The following is a 26,441-nucleotide window of genomic DNA, read 5'->3' as shown; positions in this document are numbered from 1 at the left end:
ATGACCACCCTAGAGACACGGGGCCAGAGGCCCAGCCGCAACCAGCAGGTCTGGGGGTAGAGGCAGAGCTGTTTCAAGTCTGCCTCCCTGTGCCTCCCTCATCAGACTGGGGCTCCTGGCAGCCAGGGTCTGCCTCCCCCATCAGCCTGGCAATTCCTCAGTGAATGACAGCCCCCCTTCCCAACTCTTCCTGCAAAGCACAGACCGAGGAACCCACCAGGGGGATCCCTCACCGGGGCGTGGACTGATACAGAACATCCCATAAGGGCTGGATGAGAGAGCGAGCGTGGGGGAGGGGACCAATCATGGGGGCTCATTGTCCGATTCACACGCTCCCACCCCTGACTCCTCACTTATTGAAGATTTCTTCATCTGCTGAATTGTAGATGCCCCCACACACACACCCGGTGCCCATCACACGGGGTCAGGAGCTCAGGCTTCCAATCCCCAGCTGCCACTTCTTTGCTGGGCCACCTCCGGAAGCTTCCAACCGTCTATGAGCTTCAGTTTTCTCACCTGTAAAAAATGAGACACCCTCTGCCTCGGAGGGTTGCTGGAGGAGCCAGAGGCTGCCGGGGCTCCGGCCAGCTGCGGGGTGTGGCACCTGCTGGTTATTATTCTAGCAATCGAGGGAACTGGTTCGGAAAGGGTTAAGTCAAGACCCCACCTCCCAGCCAGGAGCGAATCAGCGCTGGCAGGGGAGGAGCCGGCTGCTGTCGGGAAAGAGAGCGAGACAGGCTCAGACGCTGCCCGGAGAGGGATGGGGCACCAGGGCTCCGGGGACGCTGCAGGGCAGGGGCTTGGAGCGGCGGCCCTGGCCTCTGCACCCTGACAGCTCCAAGCCAGGGGTGCAGGGCAGCTGCAGGGCTGAGGACAGGGAGCACTGTGCTGGCTGGACTGCGACAGCGACAGACTGGAAGCCAACAGGATCTCAAGCCCTCCCAGCAGCTCCCGCACCCCAGGGGGGCACTAGCTACACCCAGGCCCTGACCTCAGCTGACCCCCAATGGCCCACACAGGGCTCAGGGTCTAATTTTAGCTCCAGCCACAGGGCCATAGCTCAGGAGTGCCTGCCAGTGGGGCCAGGGGTGGCTGGGGCTGCTCGGCCCCATCTCCTCCCAGTCCTGCCCTGGCTAGTCACCCTCTGTGGGAGCCCTGGCCACTCCTACATGGCCTGGCAGACAGCCCTCCTCTGGGTCAAGGACAAGGTCAGGGAATGTGGCCAGGAGGGCAGAGGGACACGGCCTTGTGGTCTGGACAGGGGTTGCATCAGCCTGAGCAGTGCCCAGTGGCAGGGGCCCTGCTCTTAGGGCTTGGCTGTCCTGAGGCAGAGGAGGCAGAGTCCGGAGAACAGAAAAGCAAGTCCGGGAAGCTGGGGGCTTCCCCCTGCCTGGCCGTGACTTGCTGTTCCACCTTGCACAGGCAGCCTGTCTCAGCAGGCCTCAGTCTTCCCATCTGTACAATGAGGGCGCTAGACTAGGAGGGCGACCCCAGCTCCAGGAGCCCACGCTTGCCGCTTCCCCAGCCCCAGCTGTGGGTGGCCACATGCAATCCTGGGGAAGAAAGTCCCTGTGGCTGGCACTGTCAGCCTCCTGGCTGCTCCTCGTCCTCCTGGGGGTCTCCCCCTTTCTCCGCCTGGCAGCGCCCCCCAGGCCTGGGCTGGGAGCCCCCCAAGGCTGGCCCCGCTGGCTGGATGCGGGGCTCCTGCAGAGTTTCTCCCAGCCGGAGGAGCTCCTGGAAGACGTCCCTCAACTTCAAGCCGCCCGGGGGGAAAGCTGCCAGCGGGGAGCCTGCTTGGACACCTCGAAGTGCGGGAGCGATGGGCTCAAGGTGTTCGTGTACCCGGTGGCTGGACCCATCTCTGAGACTCATCGCAAGATCCTGGCTTCCGTGGAGGGCTCGCGCTACCACACACGCAGCGCCGCCGAGGCCTGCCTCCTCCTCCTCCTCCTCCCCGGCCCCCATGAGCGCAGCCCGGTGCCTCCGCAGTGGAACGGGGGCAGGAACCACCTGGTGCTCACTCTCCACCCGGCCCCCCGCCCCCGGACCTTCCAGCTGGCACAGGCGATGGTGGCGGAGGCCAGCCCCACGGTGGACACCTTCCGGCCCGGCTGCGATGTGGCGCTCCCGCTCCTCCCTGAAGCCCACCCTCTGCGAGCCGGGGCTCCTGGGCAGCTGCGGCAGCACAGCCCCCACCCCAGGGCTGCCCTGCTAGCCCTGGCCAGCGAGAGAGGCAGGTGGCGCACGGCAGATGCCAACTCCTCTGCCTGTTCCTGGGACGGGCGCTGTGAGCAGGACCCTGGAGGCGAGCTGTAAGTGACCTGTCCCCGTGGGGGCTGGATGGGAGGGGAACCGAGATGGGAGTGAGTCCAGAGACCAGGGTCAAGGGCAGCGTTAAGATCGAGAACCCGCTGGTCCTGGCAAACTTTGGCCTCAGCTGTCGGTTGGCCTCAAAGCGAGTCAAAGGCAAGTTTGGGAATTCTGTCTCGGGAACTCCAGGAAAAGGAGTTCACTGCCTTCCCTATAGTCCAGCCCCTCCTACCCTGGCCGATACTGGGTGGCCCAACACTTTTTGAGATACCTATTGTGATAATGTTAGCTGTGATCACGAGGTGTTAATGCTCAGAGAGGTTAAGTAACTTATCTGAGGCCGCTCAGCTGGAAGGGATGCAGCCAGTGTTTCCGTGCAGAATCGCCTGTCTCCGAAGCCCAGGGTATGCGAGCTGTCAGTTCTAAGTGGGAGTGTGCGATCGGCCTGTGACATGCTTCGCAGGGGCTGTGGAGATCAGTAACGGGCCATAGCAGGCCGCTGCTCCTGTGCCGCGTGGGGATTAACCACACCGGGAAACAGCAGTCTTCGTTTCCAGCAGAGGTGACCTAGGGCGGATGGGAGGAAGAACTTCCCGCCGGTGGGAGTGTCTGATTATGTACAAGGGGAGGGGGCCTGCTGGACCTGGGGACCTTACACAAACTTCTCTCCACCGGGGCTCGTCCAAGTGACACACCCCGGTGAGGCAGCATCTTGTCCCTCTGCGTCCCCAGAGGCCAGCAGCTCCAAAGGCTGGCTGGGCAGGCAAGGATGGCCGTCCCTCCGAGGTTGCCCGGGCCCCCAGGGCAGACCCGAGCTGGAGACCGTCACTCTGCTGGGTCCCTCGGGCCCTCTCTGATCTCTGCTTGAACAACAGCAGCTATTCTGAGCGCCACTTCCCTCTCAGGAATTCTTCCCCTGCCAAGCTCCATTCTTGCCTCTGCTTGGGCTCTTGTGGGAATGGGATCCCTGTGCCTCCTGCAGGCAAGGAGCCCACAGCCAGGGTCAGAATGGAGCATCCCCTGCAGCCCCACGCACAGCCCTCCTGTCGGGATCACGTGCAGTGCGCAGGTGCTGCCCTAACCTGAGATGCCGGGTCACTTTGGTGACCAGGTGCTCTGGTCACCACGCCCCACCCCACCTGCCTGAGGAGGGCTCAGCTCTTCCTGCTCCCCGGCTGATCCTCTCTCTGCTCACCTTAGCTATCATAACTCCATGCAGTCCTTGGTGAATCTGAAAACGAGACGGACACATCAAAAAGTTCATGGAAAATGTCACTGAGGTGTTTATTTTGCTGCAAAAAATTCTTGAAATCCATGCATAGCGTTTTCATCACGTGCATATTCCATGAATTTTGGTGACCCTTCATATGCATGGATTTCAAAAGATTTTATACCAAAATAAACTTATCTTTCTAAAATACTTAAAAATTTATTTAAAAGGCAGAGAGACAGGCGCCGGTGTTGTGGTGGAGCGGGTTAGGCAGCCTCCTGCAGTGCCAGCATCCCATATTGAGTCCCGGCTGCTCCACTTCCTATCCAGCTCCCTGCCAGTGTGTCTGGGAAAGCAGGGGAAGACGGCCCAAGTCCCTGGGCTCCCGCCACTCATGTGAGAGACCCAGATGAAATCCCGGGCTCCTGGCTGCAGCCTGACCCATCTCGGCCATCACGGTCCTTTGGGGGAATGAACCAGTGGCTGGAAGATCTCTCTCTGTGTCTCTCCTTCTCTTTCTCTGTAACTCTGCCTTTCAAATTAATAAATAAATCTTAAACAACAACAACAACAAAAAAGGTGGGGAGACAGCTTCAGACACGGAAGTCTTACAGCCGCTGCTTCACATCCTCCCCTCAAAACACAGCTGTGGCTCAGCGCAGGTCTCCTATGTCGGGGGCAGGGACCCACGTACTTGAGCCATCACCTGCTGCCTCCCAGGGTGCGCATTCACAGGAGGCTGGACTGGAAGCGGAGTCGGACTCGAATCCAGGCAGCCGGGTATGGGATGTGGGCGTCCCGGGCAGCATCCTGACCACTGCACCAAATGCCCTTCCTATAAATGTTTAATTCCACTTTTCCATGGCCCTTAGAAGTGCTTATTTCAGTCTGAATTTCTCTGAGAAACCGAAAGTGAGGGAGCCGCACTCAGCGGGCAGCCGCTGTCTCCATGGTCCCTAAACTGGCCACGCCTGGCCAGGGTTTCTAATCAGCATGGGTCACTCCGCAGTCGCAGGTCCCACACGGTCATCTCCCCGGGGTGAGGCCTGGCCGACCTTGCATTGTCCTCTGGACTGCCAGGGGTTCTGCCTTTGACCTCAGCCTGTCTGCAGGTGGCAGTACCCATAATCGCTGGGGTCACCAGAAGTGCCCGGCAGCCGCCTGGGCCAGGCAGAGGGGACAGGGACAGAGTGAGAGGAGGAGGCCTGAATAGACAAGCGCTGGTCAGAGAGAGAGGCGGTTCACGGTCCCTGCCACTGGCCCACTGTCGCTCAGGTGGAGGAGGCTGCTCCCTGGGGAACGCTCGCCTCGGGCCTGGGGCCGGGCCCAGTGACGCTGCACCTGCCAAGCGCCCTGCAAGTGAGATCCTCTTCTCTCCATTCCAAGGGATAGGAAACTGATCAGAGAGGGGACCTGCGCCAGCCCAGGGCCTCTGGGGCAGGCACCTCTGTTGACGACCGCCCCTCGCTTTCCTCATCAGGCGCTCGGAGGCAGTGTACTGTACTTCTGGCTTCAAAACCCGTATTTTCCCTGTTGCTTTGGAATAAGGCTCCACCCACTGGAGTTGTTATTTATTCATTTTTATGAATAGGTAATTCATCCACAGGCCACAGAATTCCAAAGGTACAAGAGGGTACACAGTCAAAGCCTCCCTCCTACCGCTGCCTCCTGACTGCCGGTTGTTGCTTCCTGGAGCCAAAGGCTGCTGCCAGTTTCTCGGGTGTCTGTTGGGAGGAACTGACCGCATACAGCAGTGTGCAACCAGGCTGCCCGCGCCGGCTTGTCCATCCGTTCACGCGTGTCTGAAAGCCCCCAGCCTGGATCAGCCGGGCACACGAGCTGCCCTGTCGAGGGCCTTTGAGGACCCCAAGCAAATGTTTTCAATTCTTTGACACTCACGAGGACAAACATGAACTTTCAAGTCAAAGAAAATCACTTAATATAAGCTATTGTTGGTTTTTTAAATTTTTGAAGTATTTATCTGAAAGTCAGAGTTAGAGAAAGAGAGAGAGAAGGGGAGAGAGAGAGAGGAAAAGAGAGAATCTTCCATCCAGATGGCTGCAATGGCCAAGACTGGGCCAGGCTGAAGCCAGGAGCCAGGAGCTTCCTCCCAGTCTCCCACGTGGGTGCAGGGGCCCAAGCACTTGGGCCATCTTCTACTGCTTTCCCAGGCCATTAGCAGGGAGCTGGATCAGAAGTGGAGCACTCAGGCCACGAACCAGTGCCCATATGGTATGCCAGTGACATAGGCAGCGGCTTTACCAGCTAAGCCACTGTGCCCTGGGCCCCGAGACCTGAGTCCATGTGGACCTCACAGGGTCCCGGAATCCCAAATGGCATCACCACTCGGCTCTCTCTGTAGCACACTCCCTCCTGTGATTACTTACCTCCTGTGATGGGGAGCTCACCACCTCACAGGGCCACTGGTTGGCTGAACTCTCAGTTCCATCACTAGGATATGTGCACAAACTGAGCCCCCAGACCCTGGGTCCATTGCTCCTGGATCTGTTCTGTGTCGCCACAGGGGGCATTCATTCACTTGGCACCCAGCGATCACCCATTCTCCGCCAGACACCCTGCTAGGCTCCAGGGATACTGAGAAGAAGGAGGCACGGCCTCCTTAAGGAGTCCAGCCTTGCAGGAGAGACAGACTAGTCGGTGGTTTGACACACGTTGACAGAGAGAGGCTGCACAAGCTGCCTGCCTGGCCGCTCGACTGAAGAGCTGTGGGACCTCTTGGGGCCTCAGCTTCCTCACCTGTCCAATGGGCTAACAGTGCAGACCTCCCATCTCAGAGAGCTGCTGTGAGAATGAAGTGAACACTTAGAACTGTGCCTGGGATAAAACACGTGCTCAATAAAGGTTAGCTTGGACCACGATTATGACAGCGTACCAGGAGGTGGAAGCAGAGAGAGGCACCTCTGGAGAGATCAAGGAGGGCTTCCTAGAGGAGGTGACTTTTGCACTTGGACAGGACGAGAGAATTCCGCAGGCTGGCAGGGTGAGGAAAGGACACACAAAGGCACAGTGCTGTGTGTTCAGCAGGCCCCAGTTTCTGGTCTCCGTGAAGCCGTCGCCCAGGGCTTCACAGCCCTTAGAGCCTGGGGCCTGCCCTGGTCGGCTGTCGCAGGCACTTGGGCTTTTCGTTGACTTGTTGCTTCCGCCAGGGGAGCCTGGAAGATGCATCAAGGTGGGGAGAAGGAAGGCGGGGGCCTGCGGACACCTTTCAGTAGCTCTGGGGTGTTTCAAACGTCCTGGGGTCAGCAGCAGGCCCAGCTCTACCTCAGCCATTTCTGGGCCCCTGAGCCAGTGCCCAGGTCTCTCAGTCTCCCCGTGTTCCATGGGGGTTGGTCCAGAGGCTGCCTGAGCACCCCCAGCTCTGCTTCTGGGAGCGCAGCCCCGGAAGGCCCCAGGCGGGACAACTCCGGGCCTGCTCCCCACGGCAGCCCCCGCCCCACGCCTGCCCAGCTGGGGCCCGGGGAGTGGTTCCCGCCACACCTCCAGGGAGGTGCTGTGGGGAGGCACACACAGGGCCGGGAGGAACAGAGGAGGCCTGTCCTCACCGCCCAGGGCCTGGGGCAGAGGCTTCCTGTGCGGTTGCAGGCCCCGAGCCCAGGCGCCTCGGCACAGAGCAGCCTTTCACAGCCGGGGGCAGCTGGAGACGCCGAGGCCCCTCGAGAGTGCGTGTGGCAGGGTGGTGGCAGGACAGACGTGTGCCCGCTGGAGTCAGTGGCTCCTGCCCCTCCCACCCTGCAGACCAGGACACCGGAGGCCCCGAGTAGGGGAGGGAGGTTTTCAAGGCCACCCAGGGTTTCTGCCTGGTGGTCCCACTGCCCATAAGGGGCCGGTGCGTGGTTTGTGTTTGTGCGAGTGCGGCTGTGCGTGGCTGCACGTGCACACGGGTGTCGGTAGTACGGGAGCCCAGGACGGCGTGTGTACACCTGTGAGTGGGGGAGTGTTGGTGGGGGGAGGGGCACTGGCTCAGGCCCAGCTGCACCTTAGGAGCCAGCCCACAGAGACGCTGCCCAATGCTACCTTCTGCCTCATCCCTGGCCACCGCTCTGACGCCTGGCGCTTCCTGCAAGCCCTACAGGTAAAACCCCATCTGGGGCTTCCCTCGTCCTCCATCCGCCCACTCCTGAGCTGGCACTGTCCTCTGGGCACAGGCCACGGGAGAGGGGCAGTGGGCTGCCCATTTCTGGGCCCCGGTGCACCTGTGGCCACGCTCACCGCCCCTCCCCTCCCACAGTCCTTGTGTGCCTCTCTGCCCCTTGCTGCTGACCTGGAAGTGGGAGGGGCAGGTCCGGGCAGGGTGGGACTGCGCCCCAGCCCCTGTGCCTCCCTGCCTCCCAGGCCGGCTGCATCCCTGTGCTTCTCAGCCCTCTCTGGGAGCTGCCCTTCTCCGAGCGCATCGACTGGACCAAGGCGACCATCATAGCGGACGAGAGGCAACCACGGCAGGTAGCTCAGGACGCGGGCTGGTGCGGGAGCCAAGAACCCTGGCGCCAGGCTGGCCTCGGTCCTCGCTCCTCTCCCCTCTGATGCTCCTCAACGAGGTTCCCAAGCTCTCCTTCCCCTAGGCGGCACCTGATGAAGGTAGAGATCGCCCGGGCTTCCGAGAGCAAGTCCTGGCCCTCCTCCAGCCTCGTTTCCCCAGTTCTACAGTGGGCTGAGCTGGACCAGGTGATCCCTGGGCACACCCATCTCCCATGGTTCACAGCTGCCTCGACTGTTAAGAGTTAAGGGGAGATTGCCCCAGAAATCCGAAGTCAGAGAGCCTCCAGGGGATTGACACAGTGCACAACGAGGCGATGTCCCCTCCTCCTCCAGGGCCCTGGGGAGGGGCATGGTGCAGGCGCTGTCACCGCTGCTTTCCTGGGCCAAGCAGTGTGCATGCATCATCCACTTTAACCTCTTCACCCCCATTGGACAGATGAGGAAACTGAGACCAGTCATGGCTACCAAGTGACATTTAAACCCAGTTCTGCGCAGACCCTGACTCTTGGCTGTTCTGTTCCCTGGGCCCTGGCCTCGGGGTGGCGCTGCTAACCCACCTGAGAGCCACAGGACACCCGGATACCCTCCCTGTGAACCAGGGCTGGACGAGGTCCGAGGGCTCTGCACTGTCTCTGTCTGTGCCCAGGTCCTGGCTGCCCTCCAGGAGATGCCGCTAGCACGGGTCCTCAGCCTACGCCAGCAGACACAGTTTCTGTGGGCGGCTTACTTCTCCTCCGTGGAGAAGGTCATCCACACCATGCTGGAGGTGAGCGGTGCTCCCCGGAGCGGGGGCCTGGGCCCTGCGCTGTTTCATCCTGGCCCCCTCTCCATTCTCTTATCCCGGGGTTCCCTCTTGAATATGCTCCCGGGGTGATCTGAGGCTCGGCTGTGAAGCCCTGGACACTGCCCCCCTCCCACCGGAGCTGCGGCCTGTAGATTTCAAAGCTGGTGCAGAGTCCAGGTGGGCAGCGGTCAGTGCCTGGGGTGGACACTGTGTTGGGAGGGGTCCAGGGTCCGGGAAAAAGATGGTGACCTGCCAGTGATGTCTGCCCAGTAGGGAAGGGAAGGGGGACGGCCGGCCTGTCCCCATCTGCCACCTCTGGACCCTCATCACCAGGGTCTCCATTTCTCAGCTCAGGGGCCACAGGGGTCAGGCGCTGCACCTGCTGCCTTCCCTGAGGCCGCGCTGGGCTGGCCCCTCCTCTGCACGGTCTCTCATTCCAGATTCTCCAGGCCCGCATCCTCGGAGCGTCTGCTCAGCCCTGGCTGCTGTGGAACAGCCCCCCCGGGGCACTCCTGGCCCTGCCCACCTACTCCACTCACCCCCAGGACTTTCCCTTCTACCACCTGCAGCAGGGTATGCCCTGGGGGTGGGACAACTGGAAGTCCCCTCAACTCTCCCCCATGCATGCCCCCCCCCCGGAGCTCCATAAAGACCCTCCCCAAGCCCCCAGCATTGCTCTGGGCTCTCAGGGCCCCAACTCCGGCCACTCTCCCAGGGGTTCTGTCCCCTCCCTCCCTGACAACCGTGTCTCCTCCTCCCAGGCTCTAGTCCTGAGGGCAGGTTCAGCGCCCTGATCTGGGTGGAGGCCCCCGGGCAGCCCCCACTGAAGCTCATCGAGGCCGTGGCTGCGTCCCAGCACTGTGCCCAGGTCCTGCCTCCTCGCCAGCTGCAGTCCTGGGATCCAGGGTGGGGACAAGGGACGGGCAGGGCCCTGGAGACCCCCAGGTTGAGGAGGGGCGAAAGGGAATCTCCAGTGCTCCCGCTGCCTCCTCACCCCCATGGAAAGTGGTGAAGCCGCCCGAAAACCAGCTGCCACTTGGGGAGGCTGGAAAAGAACCATTCATTCATTCACTCAGACTATTATGAGGCCAGGGCCTGGGCTCCACCCTGAGGAGGCCAAAAATAGACAGGAGAGGACTCTGCCCAGGATTCGGATGCAGTTAGCATTTCCCAGCATGGTGGCCAAGCTCCGGGGAGAAGCCCCGGACAAGCCAGCAGCTGGAAGGGAAGCAGGCCATGAGCTCAGCGGGGTGCAGAGGGGACTTTTGGGGTGGGCATGATTGAGGGGCCGGAGGAAAAGGAAACCTTAGGGAGCAGGTGGGGCTGTGGCCTGGAGCCAGGGCCCCGCAGGTACCTTCGCGTCTCCCGAAACGTTGCCCTCTGGAAACCCCGAGGCAAGGACACGGCAGCTGTGGAAGACCCCGGGGCCCGGCCAGGCCACCCTCCCGTGTGCAGCCACTCTGCCATCCTCCCACCCCGAACAAGCTCACTGCTGGGAGCCCCGCGTCTGCCCAAGACCCCAGTCTTCTGGAACCGCCCCACACCTTTCCCTCCTAGATCCTGATTCTATGGAGCAGTGAGAGGCCATCCCCACCCAGGTGGCCGGAGACATCAGTACCCTTAACAGTCCTTGAGGGGCGCAGGAAGGTGAGGGACAGGAAGGGGCACGGGAGGGCTGGGCCCATGCTGGGAACTGGGGGGTGCCCATGGGGTGCTGAGCTTCTCCTGAGCCCAGGTTGGCTGTCAGGTTGCGCCTGGAGAAATCAGGCAGAGGCTGTAGCTGCGGGCCCAGTACAAATGCGTTTGGCCCTTGTGAATTGTGCTTCCGGAGCACTGGGGCCCAGGTGACAGGGGCAGGCGGAGGATCCGTTGATGTCTCTCAGAGGGACAGCAGGGGGCGGGGGGAGCCTGGGGTCTGGAGGAACCGTGCTTGAGGACAGCCCCTCGGGCTGGGCAAGGCTGGTGCGTGCCACCTGCCGGCTGTGTGCGCCTGGCCACGTCCTTTCGCTCACTCAGACCTGGTTCTTTCAAATCAACGATGCTTGCTCAGAGCATCTAATGTGACAACAGAGGAATCCTGAGCTGACACAGCTCCAAGGGCCCCTAGAGGCCAAACGCCCCTTTTTTCCGAAGGGGAACTGAAATTCAGACAGGTAAAAGTGGATGGCTCCCAGAGTGGGTTCTGGGCAGGACTGCTGTATTCACAGCTCTTCCTTCTGCTCCAAGCCTATTATTGGACCGTAGGAACGGCTGAGTTACCTATTACTGGACCAGGGTGGGGAGGGGCTCCCACCACCGAGTCACTCCCACCCCTCCCGCTGCAGGCCAGCGACCGCTTCTTCCCGTACAGCGCCATCAGCACCGACGCCATCCTCAGCCTTGATCCCCACAGCAGCCTTTCCACGAGTGAGGTGAGGGCTGGGCCCAAGAGCAGCCCACTGTGCGCCGGGGCAGAGCCCGGGGACCCTGGCAGCCCCCCAGCTCCCAGAGCTAGCAGGACCACCGGTCAGAGGCCTCCCAGCAAGCCAGGCGGCTTCCTCTTGAGAAATCAGGGAGTCGGGCTCTCTGGGGCAGAGGCTTGGCAGGGACTCCTGAGAACATGGTTTCCTAGACGATCCCAACCAACAGCTCCCATCTCCTCTCCCCCAGGCCCTGCCTCAGCCCCTCAACCAGGCAGGCCTCCCTTCCCAATCTCTGGTTGTTCCCAGGTGGCTGCGAAGTCCTTCCTCACGGCTCACTTAAATCCCTCTCCAGGTGGATTTTGCCTTTGGGGTGTGGCAGAGCTTCCCAGAGCGGATGGTGGGCTTTGTGACATGGAGCCACTTCTGGGACGAGGCCCGGGGCAGCTGGGGCTACACTGCCGAGACGGCCAATGAATTCTCCATGGTTCTCACCACGGCCGCCTTCTACCATCGGTACAGACCCCACCCTGGCACAGGGATCAGAGAATCGGGGTTCCTCCCTGAACCAAGAATGCGCCGGTCCCTAGAGCTTGGAGTTCAAGGCCCAGATCAGCCCCTTCCCAGCTGTGTGGCCTGAGAAAGTCTTGGTCCCCTTGGGTCTCAGTTTTCTCATCTGTAAAATGGGACGTCCTCACCCCAGTGCTGGCGTGATCAGGACATAGCCCCCGGCACACAAGTCCCAGCTAGCGTGACGTTAAGTAGGACTGCAGAGTAAGGACAGTGTGTGGGCGTGGTGTTGACGGTGGTCAGGCAACAAGAGATTTTTTTTTTTGACATTTATTTATTTGAAAGGCAGGGTGATGTAGGGAGAGACAGAGATCTTCCACCCACTGTTTCACCCCCCAAATTGCTACAACGGCCAGAACTGGGCGAGGCCAACGCCAGGAGCCTGGAGCCCCATCTGGGTCTCCTATGTGGGTGGCATCTGCTGCTGCCTCCCAGGCACGTTAGCAGGGAGCTGGGCTAGAAGCAGAGCAGCCAGGACTCCGTCAGGCTGACGTGGTGCCAGCATCGGCGGTGGCTGCCACAACACCAGCCCCAACAGAATGGTTCTGATGCCCTGAGTGTGTGTGCAATGGGTTAGGGATCATCTGAGCCCCTCTAGAAATCGCCTGAGGTACCCCAGCCTTGGGGCAGGGGCTGGATTCTGGAGGGCCTCTTTAAGGAGCTCCTTACAGTTTTTTTGTTTGTTTTTTTTTTTGTTTGTTTGTTTTTTGTTTTGTTTTCTGACAGGCAGAGTGGATAGTGAGAGAGAGAGACAGAGAGAAAGGTCTTCCTTTTTGCCATTGGTTCACCCTCCAATGGCCGCCGCAGCTGGCGCGCTGTGGCCAGCGCACCGCACTGATCCGATGGCAGGAGCCAGGTGCTTCTCCTGGTCTCCCATGGGGTGCAGGGCCCAAGCACTTGGGCCATCCTCCACTGCACTCCCTGGCCACAGCAGAGAGCTGGCCTGGAAGAGGGGCAACCAGGACAGAATCCGGCGCCCCGACCGGGACTAGAACCCGGTGTGCCGGCGCCGCTAGGCGGAGGATTAGCCTAGTGAGCCGCGGCGCCGGCCCTTACACAGTTTTAAACCAAGTATGTGTCAACTGGAGCCTCTTGTACATGACCCAGAAACTCAGCGGGAGCTCTCAGGAGGGTGATCCCATGCCTGTGGGGTGGGCGGGGCTGTCCTGCAGAGGAACCCAGGCTCTGGCCAATCAGCAGCTGCTCTTCTGGGGGGCCATGCTTGGTGGCTTAGAAACCAGCTTATCCTCCCAGCCCAAAGGAGCTGTGAGGAGCAGGACAGAGAGCACCATTGGCTGCAGTCGGGTACAAGACAGTGGGAGCTGTTGGTCCTGGACATGGGGCCGCTGGGACAGCCTGGGCTCAGAGGGGACCTGGGCTGCTCCAAGAGGCTTGGAGCTGGCGGAGGGGTGGACTCGCTGCAGCCTGTTCCTCTCTTACCCGCACCCCCACCCCGCCCAGGTATTACCACACTCTCTTCACGCGCTCCCTGCCCAAAGCTCTGAGGACCCTAGCAGACGGATCCCCCGCTTGCGTTGACGTCCTGATGAACTTCCTAGTAGCAGCAGTCACCAAACTGCCCCCGATCAAGGTGCCCCAGGCCAAGCGGCACCACGAGGCGGCTCCGCGGGTGAGAGGCTGGGCGGCACCTGCTGCCCCGGGAAGGAACCGGCGAATCCGAACCCTTGAGGCAGGGAGCACAGGGTTCGCCAGGGCAGAGAAGCCAATCAACGCGTTTCTTCCCCCTATCCCCTCCCCACCCTCTTAGGCACCTGCGGGCCCCGGCTCCGGGCCGGAGTCGCAGCCCCCAGCCCGGGACTGCGTCGACCAGCTGGCAGCAGAGTTCGGCCACATGCCCCTGGTGACCTCTCGCCTGCGCCTAGACCCGGTGCTGTTCAAGGACCCGGTGTCGGTGCAGCGCAAGAAGTATCGCAGCCTGGAGGGGCGCTAGGAGTCCGCGCCCGGGACGGCGGAGAACCAGTCAGCGCAACCCGGCGGCAAACGTCAGACCGGGCCAGCCAATCGCAGCCAGACCCCCGGCGGAGCGGGGCCGCCCCAGTCCCCAGCACACCCCCGGTGCCCGCAAAGCCGTGGACAGGCCGTGCCCTAGACAAAACCCGGTCCCCTAGCCCCTGGGCATGGACAGGCAGCCATCCGCAGACGCGTGGGTTGTCGGGCTCGACCCTCGCGTCCCAGCGAAGGAGCAAAGGGCGTGAGGAAGCCAGAGGTCGGGGGACGACAGGGGAATGGAACGCAGGTGGTCCGCCCAAGCCCCGCGCGCCCTGGCTCTTCCGTGCTCCCGGCCTGTGCCACTAGAGGGCAGCGCCGCTCCGCACTGCCTCCGCCTGGAAGCCGAACCGAGTTTTTAGCACCCGCACAATCAGAGCCGTCTGCAGCCCGAAGCTCGAAAACCCGGCGAGCGAGGACCTCTGGAAACAGCCCCGCCCCCTTGGCCTGCACACCTGCAACTCAGCAAGGGGCCATTTCTAGGCTGGGCTGGACAGGAGTGGGGTTTGTGTCCTGAGGGCCCTGCAGGTGAGGGCTGGAGCGGGAGAGGTCTCGGAGTTCTCCCGGGTTCACCCACCTGGAACTGGAATTATCACTTCCGAAATAAAGCTCCTGCCCTTGCCCCCTCACGCCCAGGCTATAAATACCCTTACGGCAGCTGCGTAGGGAACACAGGAGTCGCCTGGGCGCAGGAGCGACTTCGGGGGGGGGGGTGACTTCGAGAGGGGGGGGTGTCAGATGTTTTTCTGCTTTGGTGGCCTCGCGGCTCTGGAAACTCCCGTGACTGGCTCGCTGGCTGGACATACCATCCCCTAAGACTCCTAGCCCTGGCCTGCAGCTTGACCCCTTGCCCCGGCTGACTCGGGCTCTCCCTGGGGCCTGTCACAGCTGGACTTGCAGAGTGGGTGCTCCTTGGCTGCCCTGGGCCCCGGCTTCCAGAGCCTGAGGTGCAGGGGGTTTAGAGTTAAAGGCAGGCAGGGCTGGCTGAGAGTCAAGGACAGCGGGGGGAGGGGGGGGGCACACAGCACAGCTGCAGCACAGGCAGCCTTCCCAGGGCAGAGGGCTCCGAGTGCCAGCCCAGCCGGGAGACGGGCACCTTTCCGGTCCCAGCCGCCCCACACAAGCCCCTGCACTGCCATGCCTGTGGGAGGGCCTGAGACTCTCACACTGCAGCAGCCTACAGCTCCAAGTAGGACCCCAGCCCCTACAGCAGTGGACACACTTGGTGAGTGAGGCAGAAACCTGCCGCACACTGGCTGTGTGACTTGAGGCAAATAACTCAGCCTCTCTGAGCCCCCTCTATAATGGAGGTCAGCAGTGACCGTCCCGTTAGAGGGGGGTGAGGACTTGGCACATAGCAGAGCCCGGGCTCCAGGGGCTAGGGATTTGATGGCTGTGAGATGGTGAGGTGGGAGGACACAGCCTCCAGCAGCCCCCACCCCGACTCCAGGCCAACCCTGACTTCCTACAGACCTTACGGGGCTGAAGGACCCTGGGGCCTGGAGCACAGGCATGGTGGTGACGGTGCTACAGAGGCAAGAAAGGCCCTTCTAGAGGTGGAAAGGGAGAGGCAAATGGCCAGCTGCCCCAGGCAGGAACAGAGGTGAACTCCGAGCTGCCTGGGAGAGGGCTTTGTAGCAGGGTCCCCTCTCTCCAGGACAAGCACCCAGGGAACCACTCTCCAGCTCCTGAGCAGACTTTGGCTTTGGGCCTCACAACGACCCTGCGAGGTAGGCGCCAACCTGCTCGTCTCCAGGTGAGACAGAGACACGAGGGCAGCTGGGCGAAGGGTACTTGGTCACTGCAGTGCCGGGAACAGACCCGAGACCCAGGGCTCCCGGGCACGGGGGACAGGCCTCCCCTTTTGTGCCTCCCCCAGCCCGGGAAGCCTGAGTCTCCTGCTTCCAGGGCCACTGGGCTGTGTCCAGACCCACATCAGGCCGTTCAGGCAACACAGCCGGCTCAGTCAGGTCAGAGTTCAGGTTCTGCCATGCCCTGGGCTGCTCTCAGGGCAGGGGAAGTGGCCTGGGGCAAGGCTGTAGGACCCCAGCTGAAATCTCAGACGTGCCCACACCCCGATGCAGCTTCCTGGGCTGGGAAAGCAGGAAAGGGGGCAAAAGCCAGGTCCTCACCCAAGAAACCCCTCCAGCCCCACCAGGAAAGGGTCGTGTTTGGCCCCCAGCTGCAGGGACCAGGGCTCAGGCCTCTGGCGCGCCTGGCTCCCTACCCAGGGGAACTCCTCTGCGGTTACGGGGTCCTCACAACCCCGCACCCTCCACGCTGCCTTCAGTCCCAGGGAAAGCCCAGGTGCTACCCATGTGAAATTAGGACAGCGTTGGCTGCGGGTGCGGCCTGGACATGGTCCTGCTGGGAGCGGAGCAGCAGGTGCCGGATCCCAGCAGCCCTGGGGCTGGCTGTCATCAGGTGGGGGAGCCCAGGAAGAGCCCTACTCCTGGAGGGGTGCAAGGCTCCTTCCTGCACCTGGAGCAAGAGTGGCTTATAACACAGCCGGGATAGGCAGAGTCCTGGCTGGCCGGCCACCTGCAGGTCCTGTGGGTGCCTCTGTGGGTGCCTGGCCAGGCGGTCAGTCCGAGGGGCCTTGGCACGCCTGGCAGTCCTTCATGTCATCGGAGTAGTCCTCAATCTGGATGGTCATGGTATGGAAGTGGAACCTCCCCTGGAGGCGGGCGCTGGCCGTCTTCAACACAGCCTGGGCATCTGCATTCTCACCTAGGGCACCCGAGAATGTCTACTCACTCTTGCTCTTTGGGGACAGCCAGGAGCCCAAGTCACATACCCTCCCCCCAGCAAAACAGGGCAGGGCCTATTGCACACTCGTGTGCCAATGTCCTTGCACGGGCAGTGCCTGCATCCACGGTCGAGACTCCTGGGGGATGGCCCCAGGCCTTTGGCTACCTCTCCTCCTCTCCCTGCCCTGAGTGCCCCAGCCACTCACCGATGGCGATGTGGACGGAGAGCACAGGCTGAGCCACGGTCAGCGCCCAGATATGCAGACTGTGCAAGGCTTCCACCCCTTCCACCGACAGCAGCAGATCCCGCACAGCTGTGAAGTCCATGCCCTTGGGGGTTCCTAAGGACGGCAGGGACAGAGGCGAAAGAAACAGCTGCCCCTCCTGTACCCACAGGTGCGGGGCTGGCGCTTCCTCCTCCAAGTGCCCCTGGCCAGCAGGACGGTACCCAGCGCCCTCCCCATCGGATCAGCTGGCTCCGTCGTCTGCTTCACTCCTGCACTGAGGTGGCTGTGTTCATTGACTGTCCCCTCCTAGAGAGCAGGGCCATCTGCTTTGTTCACCACCCTGGAGGTTTCCCGGCCAACGCCACGCTCCAGACCGTGGCTCCCGGCCAGCAGGCTGGGATCCCCTTGACCCGCACACACACCCCATTTCAGGCTTAGAGCTTGAGAGCCAAGAGCAAAAGGGGAGCCCCTGACGCTGTTACCTTCCATCAGCACCAGGATCACATCTCTCAGGATGGTCAAGGTTGTCCCCAGGACCAAGATGGAGAAGAGGAAGGTGCAGATGGGATCTATATACTTGTACTCGGGCTGCGAGACGGGAGGAAGGCACACCTGGGGGTCACCACCCACCCCTTACTTCCCTTCTCCTTGCCCACCCAGCACTGGGGGGAGAGGGGCTGCCTCTGCAGGGTGGGCCTGCCCCTCACCCTGGCCCTGCCCCCCAGCTTTCTACCATTCACTGCGTACCTGGAAGAACAGACAGGACGGGGCACAGTTCAGGGACAGGCACGGGCCCTTTCCACCTTCCCTGCCCGAGGGCTGAGACATGGGCAGAGCTAACAGGAATCCTAGATACCATGTGGGCCACCATCCCTATTTTCTAGATGGGGAAAGTGAGGCTCATCCAACGGCCGGCCAGGGGGAGAGCCAGGCTTCCAAGCAAATGTCTAGCTCTTCCCACCACACCTCCCTGCCGCAATACAGTGGGCCACGCCCAGGCTTCAGCAGCAGTTCCCAGCTGTGCAACTTCACTGACCCCTTCTGAGCTGCCTGCCCTGCAGGTGCTGGAGAAACGTTCCTTCCCTCTCCCCACCCTTGTGCCCAGAACTGGGATGGACTGAAAAGCTGGGAGGGGTCCTGTGCAGAGATCAAGATGCTCCACACTCCCCTGCCTCACCCCCACCCTCTCCCCCGACCCCAGCCCCAGCTCTGACCTTGAAGTATAAGATATAGGCTGCCACCAGGACACCCAGGCTCTGCAGAAAGTCCCCGATCACGTGGACGAAAGCCGCTCGGACACTGGGGTTCTCCTGTGGCTGGCTGGCGTCGTGGCTGTGCCCATGGCTGTGCCCATGGCCAGACTGGTGGAGGGTCAACCCCATTCTATAAAAGTGGAAACAATGTCAAGGGGCAGGTAGGGGCCACCTTCCGGAGCTGGTCTCGCTGTGGGCCAAAAGTGTCCAGCCCGATACACTGTGTGATCCCTCTGCCCTGAGGAGCCCAGCCCCCCAAGTCTCCCGTCTGAGAGCCACAGGAGAAAGCCAAGGCCCAGTCCCAATGCTAGGCTGGGTCTGGGCCTGACAATGCCCCAGGGCCATATCTCAGAGTCGGAGGGCGAAATGGAGGAGGTCCCCTGGTTCACCCCATCGTGTCACAGATGGGGAAACTGAGGCCACTGAGCAAGGGAGAGAAAGAGCCCCAAGTAGGCCCCTCACGGAGACCGGTCTCAGGCACATCACCTTGGACAGGGGCTTGGATCCTGCCCCAGAGGCAGTGAGCCTCGTGGCTCCCACTTCAGCCCCCAAGGCTATCACTGACAGGTGCAGGAGGGTGGGGAGAGTTCATACGGCCCCAGATTTGTAGCTCCTGATATCCTTGGCCTAAGCAGGACACAGAGGTTCCCAGTGCCAGAGCTCAGAGCAGGAAGTTCTGTTCCTGTGGCCTCTGCAGGTTGTGGCTTGGCCTCCTTCCACTGAGAGCAGACGCGGGGACACACGTGACCGGCGGGAGCAGGGGAAAGCACGGGGGACCGGGGCCACACTCACATGATGTTCACAGCCACAGCGCAGCCGGACGTGATCAGCATCGTGGCCCCCTCGATCTCATACTCCCCGGAGATAAGCCGCTGCACGGCCAGGTACACCAGCACGCCGGTCACCACCCAGATGGACAGCACCGACAGCAGGGCTCCCAGGATCTCTGCGGAAGAACCCGGCCCCAGCACCAACCTTACATGGGCCCTAAGTCCCCCACCCTGAACTTGCCTCCCTCTGCCAAGTCAGGGCCTGGGTCCTCTGGGACACACTGAAGCCACGACAGCCACTCCCACCACTCACATCTGAACAAATCAGAGCCGGAAGGAACTTAGAAGTCTCTGGGTCAATCATTTGTGTTTTACATGGAAACAAACCGATGTATTGAAATAAATGCCCTGGAGTCAGTGTTGCGGCTCAGCAGGTTAAGCTGCTACCTGCAGGGCCAGCATTCCATATGGGCACCGGTTCGAGTCCCGGCTGTTCCACTTCCAATCCAGCTGCCTGCTAATGTGCCTGGGAATGCAGCAGAGGATGGCCCGAGTGCTTGGGCCCCTGCACCCATGTGGGAGACCCAGATGGAGTTCCAGGCTCATGGCTTCAGCCTGGCTCAGCCCCTGCTGTTGCTGCCATCTGGGGAGTAAACCAGTGGATAGATCTCTCTCTCTCTCTTTCTCTCTCTCTCTTTCTCTCTGTAACTCTCTTTCAAATAAATAAATCTTTAAAAACAAGTAAGTAAAATAAATGTCCTTTGCTCAGCTGGCAAACTGAGACGACTAAGGAGCAGCGGCTGGGCCACCTCCGCACAGAAGACAGCGCCAGTGCAGTCCAGGAGTGGACGAGAGAGAGTTTAAAGCCTGTCACTCCCAGTGGGCTCCGCGACCTTTCCCTCCCCCAGAGCTGATCCCTGCAGCTGTGTACAATGCTAATGCCATTGTCACTTGAAGTTCTTGAGCGACTGCATTTCTTAGGAAGGTGAACTTGGCTTCCTGGCAGACTGGGAGCTCCTGGATGCCTGGGAGTTCCCGAAGAACATCCTCTTCCTGGACCCAAGTCACCCTCCTGGCCTTGCTCAGGGACCCACCCACTACAGCCCCTTGGAACCTGCTCAGACCCACACGCTCTCACGCCCATCTGCAGCCGGGCTACGCACCAGCTCGCTGCCAGCCGAAGTTCATGGTCTTGGTGGCCGGTCGGGAGGACATCCAGAGGGAGAAGAGGCTGATGAGCATGCTGGCAAAGTCGGTGAGCAGGTGGGCCGCATCGGTCATGATGGCCAAGCTGTGCGCCAGGTACCCACCTGCAGGGGTGGGGCCAGGAGGGTGCAGGGTCGGTACCAGCTCCCTGAAGAGCCGACTCCCCAGACTGTGGGTACAGCAGGGGGCATCAGTCTTCTTTTGAGACCTCATTAACAGTACAACTGTGAGCAAATAAACGACCCTCTCTGAGTCTCAACTTCCACACTCTGTGAAATGGGCCAACAACCTCTCCTTAGAGAGTGAGCGTGAAAATCAAGTTCAGTTAGGGCCTGGAAAGCAGAGTGGGCGCTCAGCAAACGCTCTCTCCCTCTGGACATTCAAGCCTTCCCTTACCCACTAGCTGTGTGGGATCTCTGGCAAGTTATTTAACCTCGACATGCCTCAGTTTCACCCTCCGCAAACTAAGGAGAGTAACAGCACCCGGATGACAGCACAAGACTGTCCAGAGAACCGGTGAGAGAGCGTGTGTCTGAGCAGCACAGTGTGCGCTCCGTCGATGGGGCTGCTGGTTACTATTACTGGGACGCCAGACCAACCAGACACCAGCTTCCTCTAATGAGCACAAAAGTCCTTACCGATGACTTCTCCGATCATGAACACCAGGCAGACGGCAGAGGCCACATAGAGCTGGCGCCGGGCCTGCTCCCTCTCGGGGTCGTGGTGACTGTGTGGACCCCTCTGGGCATGGCAGTAGTGGTTGCTCTGGGCAGCCAGCTCCATGACCTGCATGTCCAGGCCAGGCCCAGGCAGAGGGGTCCAGTCGGTCCCCTCCTGCCACAGAGATCCCATGTAGGACCTGGCCAGAGAGGAAGGAGAGGGGACGCTCAATTCCAAGGTGGGGGTGGGGAGGGCTGATCCCAGCCAGGGTTCTGTGTGGGGTCTTGGTGTTCCCACCTGTTCAAGCTCACCTGTCCCCAAGCAAACGAGAAGCCTGTGTTTGGAGGGAGTGGGGGTGGAGGGGATGAGAGTCTTGGGGCCCTGGCCCTGGGGTGTTCCTCCCTCCCCCATCCCTTCCAGGGCCTAGAGGAGGCCAAGACCTTGGGAACAGGCCAAGGGGCAGGCTGATTAGTGGAGCACGGAGAAAGAACAGAGCTCTGGTTCTAGAAGGGCAGGGCCCCCTCCTGCACACTTGGGGACACAGAGCCTCCCCAGGGCGCAGCTGCCTGGGGGGCAGAATGCTGGGCTGGAGTCAGAGTGGGGGTGGGGAATCCAAGCATCGGAGCCCCCACCCCCACCCTGCCTCGATCGGAAATCAGGATCTGCGCTCGGCCCACAGACAGAAAATGATCCCCGGGGTCAGGCGGCCAGGGTCAGACGGCCACAATAAATTTCCTCTTCCCTAACCTCACCCCACCCCTTCTGCCTGGTCCTAGTTCCAGCCGCAGCCAGGACTGAGAAGAGGAGCTGCGGCCGCCCAAATTCCCGCCCCTCCCCAGGTTGCCGCCTTACCGGACTCCAGTCCTGCGGTCCAGCAGGTGCAGCTTCTCCGTGTCCTCCATGCAGCCCCTCGCGCCCCGCGCTGCTGCCTCTCCAGAGGCGCTCCAGAAGTTGCGCACCGGACGCTCCGCGGAGCGCACTACCTGAGCCGAGGGCCCGCGCGCCGCGCCCGCCCGCCGCTGCACGGGCTCGGGCTCGGGGTCCAGCTCCGGATCCGCTCCGAGCGCTCCCACGTGTCCGCGCCGCCGCCGCTGCGCCCCGCTCACGCCCGCTTTATCCGGCGCTCTCCACCCCGTGTGAAGCGGCCCGCGGCGCGTCGTGTGCAAAAGCCCGCGGGGAAAGGGCGGGGGTGGCCGGCTGCACAGATTCCCGGGCGCCGTCCCGGTGCCCCGGACCTCTGCGCACCTGGCTTCTGAGCCCGCCCGGGGCCCGCAGCCACCTGCGCCCGGCCGCCGCTCCGGGGTGCTGGGTTCGGACTGCGGGCGGCTGAGCCGCAGTCTCCAGCGCGGGATTCCTGGAGAAGTGCCCCCAGCCCTTGTTCTGTTTGCTCCCGCCCCAGTCTGCAGCAGGATCCTCCCGGGACTGACCGACCCACACAAGCCCCTGAAGCGGTGGCCGGTCCGCGCCTCTTACGGGCTCTGTGTAGCGTCCGAAGCGCTCGTCTGTGTCCCCACTCCTACAAACACCGGTGTGGTCAGGCAGCGGCCGCGGGCGCCCTCGGAGCAGAACTGACTGCACCGCCACCGCCTTTCTCGCCTCCCCGTAGATACTCACGGGGTCCAGGAGGCCCTACAAGCGGCCAGTCTGAGGACAGGGTCTCCGCCAGGAGCAACTGGTCTGGCCCTTGTCCTACCTGGGCTCAGAGCCAATTGAAGTGTCTCCCATGACCCTCTCCTCCCAACAGGTGCCCTTTTGTAGAAAGACCTGGGGGCTGGCGACCACCCTGGCTTTCACCCCACCACCCAGTGGTTGTTTCAGCATCTTCCCCAGCGGGAGTCACCCTAAGGCGCAGGGGTGTGGGGCCTGGCCTTGCCTGCCTGACTTGGGTTTCCACAGAGGGGAGGTGGGCGGTCTCAGATTCCCTGGTGGTTGTTTGTTTGTTTGTTTTGGACAGGCAGAGTTAGAGAGAGAGAGAGAGAGAGAGAGAGAGAGAGAGAGAAAGAGAGAAAGGTCTTCCTTCTGTTGCTTCACTTTCCAAATGGCCGCTACGGCCGGGGCACTGCACCAATCTGAAGCCAGGAGCTAGGCTCTTCCTCCTGGTCACCCATGAGGGTGCAGGGCCCAAGCACCTGGGCCATCCTCCACTGCCTTTCTGGGCCACAGCAGAGAGCTGGCCTGGAAGAGGAGCAACCGGGACAGAACCGGCGCCCCAACCGGGACTAGAACCCGGAGTGCCGGTGCCGCAGGTGGAGGATTAGCCTAGTGAGCTGCGGCGCCAGCCTCCCTGATTTTCTTTTCTCTTCTCTTCTCTTCTCTTCTCTTCTCTTCTCTTCTCTTCTCTTCTCTTCTCTTCTCTTCTCTTCTCTTCTCTTCTCTTCTCTTCTTTTCTTTTTAACAGGCAGATGGACAGTGAGAGAGAGAGACAGAGAGAAGGGAGAGAAGGGTCTTCCTTTTCTGTTGGTTCACCCTCCAGTGGCCGCTGCGGCCAGTGCACTGTGGCCAGCACACCCACTGATCCGAAGCCAGGAGCCAGGTGCTTCTTCCTGGTCTCCCATGTGGGTGCAGGGCCCAAGGACTTGGGCCATCCTCCACTGCCCTCCTGGGCCACAGCAGAGAGCTGGCCTGGAAGAGGGGCAACCGGGACAGAATCCGGCGCCCCGACCAGGACTAGAACCCGGGGTGCTGGCGCTGCAGGTGGAGGATTAGCCTAGTGAGCCACGGCACCAGTCTCCCTGGTTTTCTTAAGGTGCAGTCGGAGGGTCAGTAGCCCCTGGAGAAGGCAAGAATTGCGGGTTACAGTCCCTGCATCCGGCCAGCCCAGCTGCCGCAGATGGGAGTGGGGCCTGCACGTTTCTGAGCTTCCCAAGGGGCGATGCCCTCTGCACGCTCACTGGTCATCTCACACAGTCTCACCGCTCCTCCCACCAGATCATAAACACCTCAGGACGAGAGATGAGTTGGCACACCTGTTCCATTTTAGCTCCTCTCAGCAGCTACCAGGCACACGATACCTCTGGACTAAACTGCAATGAGGAAGTAGACAACGAAAAGGCTGGCCGCTTTTCCAGACAGGAGTGAGCCGGGTGCCACACACAGGAGCTCCTGCTCGGCTTTCTCAGCTGTGGCTTGTACAGGATACTTGAAAACGTTTGTGGAAAATGCAACGAAAGTATAAGTTTATCAAACAATTTTTGAAATCGATGCATACGGGGAGTCTTCAAAAATGTTTGTGGCAATTCCCGCTATTATAAAACTGTTCAAGGATTTCGAAAGGGTTTTGCACCAAAATCAACATCTATTAATTCCTTTTTTCTTGCATTTTTTGAAGTACTCACATTTTCAAACTGCTGTATGCTCAGATGACTTATAACCTATTTGGTGGCAATGCATTTACACTTTACAAAAATGTGTCATATCTTGTTCCCTTTAATGCAAAGCACATTGTAAATTCTCAACACATGGGGCCAGCATTGTGACACGGCGGGTTAAGCCGCTGCCTGTGACGCTCATTCCATATGAGCAAGGTGTAAGACCTGGCTGCTCACTTCTGATGCAGCTCGCTGCTAAGGAGTCTGAGCTTGGGCACCTGGCTTCCGTCCATCCCAGCCCTGGCTGCTGCTGCCATTTGAGGAGTGAGTGAACCAGCAGATGGAAGATCTCTCTTTGTCTCTCCCTTCTCTCTATCTCTGCCTTTCAGATAAATAAATAATAAATAAATGTTTTTTTTTAAATTATGAGGGTACAGTTTTAAAACTTGTCATAGGACTCCAAATCCTATTAAAATTGGTGGTAAAAATGCAACCTTAATTGTTAAAGTGACCATATTAAGTGTTAAAGTGAACATATAGATAGGATTAAGTGTTAAAGAGATCATATAAATAGCATCAAGTGCCTGGTAATAATATCAGAATTAAAAAGGAGGGAATGTACCACATGGGAAGCAGTCCACACTGCAGATTCATAGAATGACAATCGCTTTAAGTAACACTCTGACCTCAGAATCAGTCCTTAAGGCATTCAGATGTGGCCAAAAAATGAGAGCATTTCGGGCATGGAGCCAAAACACTGTGGCAAAAAAAAAAAAAAAAAAAATCCTGCCTGAAGGATCTCTGTGAATGAGACCCCAGTGGAAAGAAGGGGCCATCAAAGAAGGATGTACTTTTCTCTGAAGGGAGGAGAGAACTTCCACTTTGCTTATGGTCTTGTCTAAATACTGATGGAGTTTGTGGTCACAAAAGGCTTCCATAGCATTGGCAGTGGCAGCTGATGGCAAGAGCCTCGGGTGATCACTGACATCATAAATAAGGTGTCAATTGTTAAATCAACAACAGAAGTCACTGTGCACTTACTTCTCATGTAGGACCTCTGTCCTTAATGAGTTGTACTGTGAGAATTAACTGCAAAACTTGTTATCAAACAGTACTTTATATGTTGTGTGTATGGGTGTAAACTGTTGAAATCTTTGCTTAGTATAGTGTTAGTCTTCTGTATATAAAGTTAATTAAAAATGAATCTTAATGAAGAATGAGATGGGAGAGGGAGTAGGTGGTGGGACGGGAGTTGGGGTGGGAGGGTGGGTATGGGGGGAAGAATCACTATATTCTTTTTTTTTTTAAGATTTATTTATTCATTTGAAAGGCAGAGTTACGAGAGGCAGAGGCAGAGAGAGAGGTCTTCCATTTGCTGGTTCACTCCCCAAATGGCTGCAATGGCTAGAGTTGCACCGATCCAAAGCCAGGAGCCTGAAGTTTCTTCTGGGTCTCCCATGTGGATGCAGGGGCCCAAGGATGTGGACCATCTTCTACTGCTTTCCCAGGCCATAGCAGAGAGCTGAATAGGAAGTGGAGCGGCCGGGACTCGAACTGGCATCCATGTGGGATGCTGGCGCTGCAGACCTGGGGCTTTAACCTGCTGTGCCACAGCACTGGCTCCACCACTATAGTCTTAAAGTTGTACCTATGAAATTTGCATTCATTAAATAACAGCTTTAAAAAAATTCTCAATACACAGATTTTTAAGTCAGACCCTGTTACATATATTCATTTTATAAGAACTTTAACAACAATTTTCTTTAAAGCAATACTTTCCCATGATGCATGTAAAATCATGAACTTTTTAAACAAATTATTTATTTTTATTTGAAAGCTGGATTTAAATGGGGGAGGAGCCTAAGCTGAGGTCAGAAGCCCAGAATTCCATCTGTGCCTCCCACGTAGGTGCAGGGGCACAAGCACCTGGGTCATATTCTGCTGCTTTCCCAGGTGCATTAGCAGGGAGCTGGATCAGAAGCGGAGCAGTCAGAACTCATATGGTATGCTGGCGTCAGAGACAGTGGCTTACCCTGCTGGGCCACAAATTACTCTCGTTCTGGGAGGTCCTGCCATACCCAGGAGGGAGAAAGAGTACACCTGGAAGAATCCAAACAGGCAGGTCTGTGGGACTTCCCTGCCCACTCCATAGCCACAGACGACACCCTTTGGATCCAGTCTCAGTTCTACAGAGTTGTCCATGTTCCACTCATGCATATGCAATGGAGTCTCCATAAAAACCAAAAAATGGGGTTTGGGGAGCTTCCAGAAAGCTGAATGCATGGAGGTACCTGGAGAAGGCGTGGTAGCCCCAGGCTCCTGTCCGTGTGTCTCGCCTGCTGCCTCTCTTTGTCGTCTCTACACTTTGCAATGTCCTTTATCATCAACTCTATACAGCTAACTTCCCAGTACTGGAGATTTGGGGGAAGTGAACCTTCACTGCAAACCCCTGGAAGCCAGTGTGATCCCACAGGAAGCCTGTTGGCTCAG

The 26,441-nt window shown here is 59.7% G+C and overlaps 2 protein-coding genes across 4 annotated transcripts; one reads left to right on the top strand and one right to left on the bottom strand.

Annotated features, from left to right (window-relative positions):
* The first annotated feature begins 713 nt into the window (after positions 1 to 713).
* Positions 714 to 14,406, top strand: EXTL1 (exostosin like glycosyltransferase 1). 3 transcript variants are annotated; one of them, XM_002716129.6, is made up of 11 exons: positions 721 to 2,312; positions 7,523 to 7,613; positions 7,874 to 7,981; positions 8,664 to 8,783; positions 9,242 to 9,374; positions 9,563 to 9,669; positions 10,359 to 10,448; positions 11,126 to 11,212; positions 11,556 to 11,716; positions 13,232 to 13,400; positions 13,539 to 14,406. In XM_002716129.6, the coding sequence occupies exons 1-11, from the start codon at positions 1,546 to 1,548 to the stop codon at positions 13,719 to 13,721; spliced, it is 2,016 nt and encodes a 671-aa protein (XP_002716175.2). In that variant the 5' UTR covers positions 721 to 1,545; the 3' UTR covers positions 13,722 to 14,406. The 3 variants fall into 3 exon arrangements, 2 of the variants coding, with proteins under 2 accessions (XP_089157455.1, XP_002716175.2); XR_016211220.1 differs by lacking the exon at positions 9,563 to 9,669 and having other exon boundaries at positions 718 to 2,312; XM_089301329.1 differs by lacking the exons at positions 8,664 to 8,783; positions 9,242 to 9,374; positions 9,563 to 9,669; ... (3 more) ...; positions 13,232 to 13,400; positions 13,539 to 14,406 and adding an exon at positions 8,101 to 8,511 and having other exon boundaries at positions 714 to 2,312.
* On the bottom strand, positions 13,879 to 21,780 carry SLC30A2 (solute carrier family 30 member 2). Its single transcript, XM_002716104.6, has 8 exons — positions 21,496 to 21,780; positions 20,622 to 20,842; positions 19,941 to 20,087; positions 18,800 to 18,953; positions 17,969 to 18,137; positions 17,237 to 17,342; positions 16,734 to 16,868; positions 13,879 to 16,507 (listed from the first exon to the last, which is right to left on the bottom strand). Exons 1-8 carry the CDS (start codon positions 21,543 to 21,545, stop codon positions 16,362 to 16,364), a joined length of 1,128 nt encoding a protein of 375 aa, XP_002716150.1. The 5' UTR covers positions 21,546 to 21,780; the 3' UTR covers positions 13,879 to 16,361.
* Positions 21,781 to 26,441: the final 4,661 nt, after the last annotated feature.

This window comes from Oryctolagus cuniculus, chromosome 7 (assembly GCF_051225735.1).
Source record: "Oryctolagus cuniculus isolate XC-2025 breed Fujian yellow rabbit chromosome 7, ASM5122573v1, whole genome shotgun sequence".
NCBI lineage: Eukaryota > Metazoa > Chordata > Mammalia > Lagomorpha > Leporidae > Oryctolagus > Oryctolagus cuniculus.
This window is presented reverse-complemented; position numbering and strand designations above follow the sequence as displayed.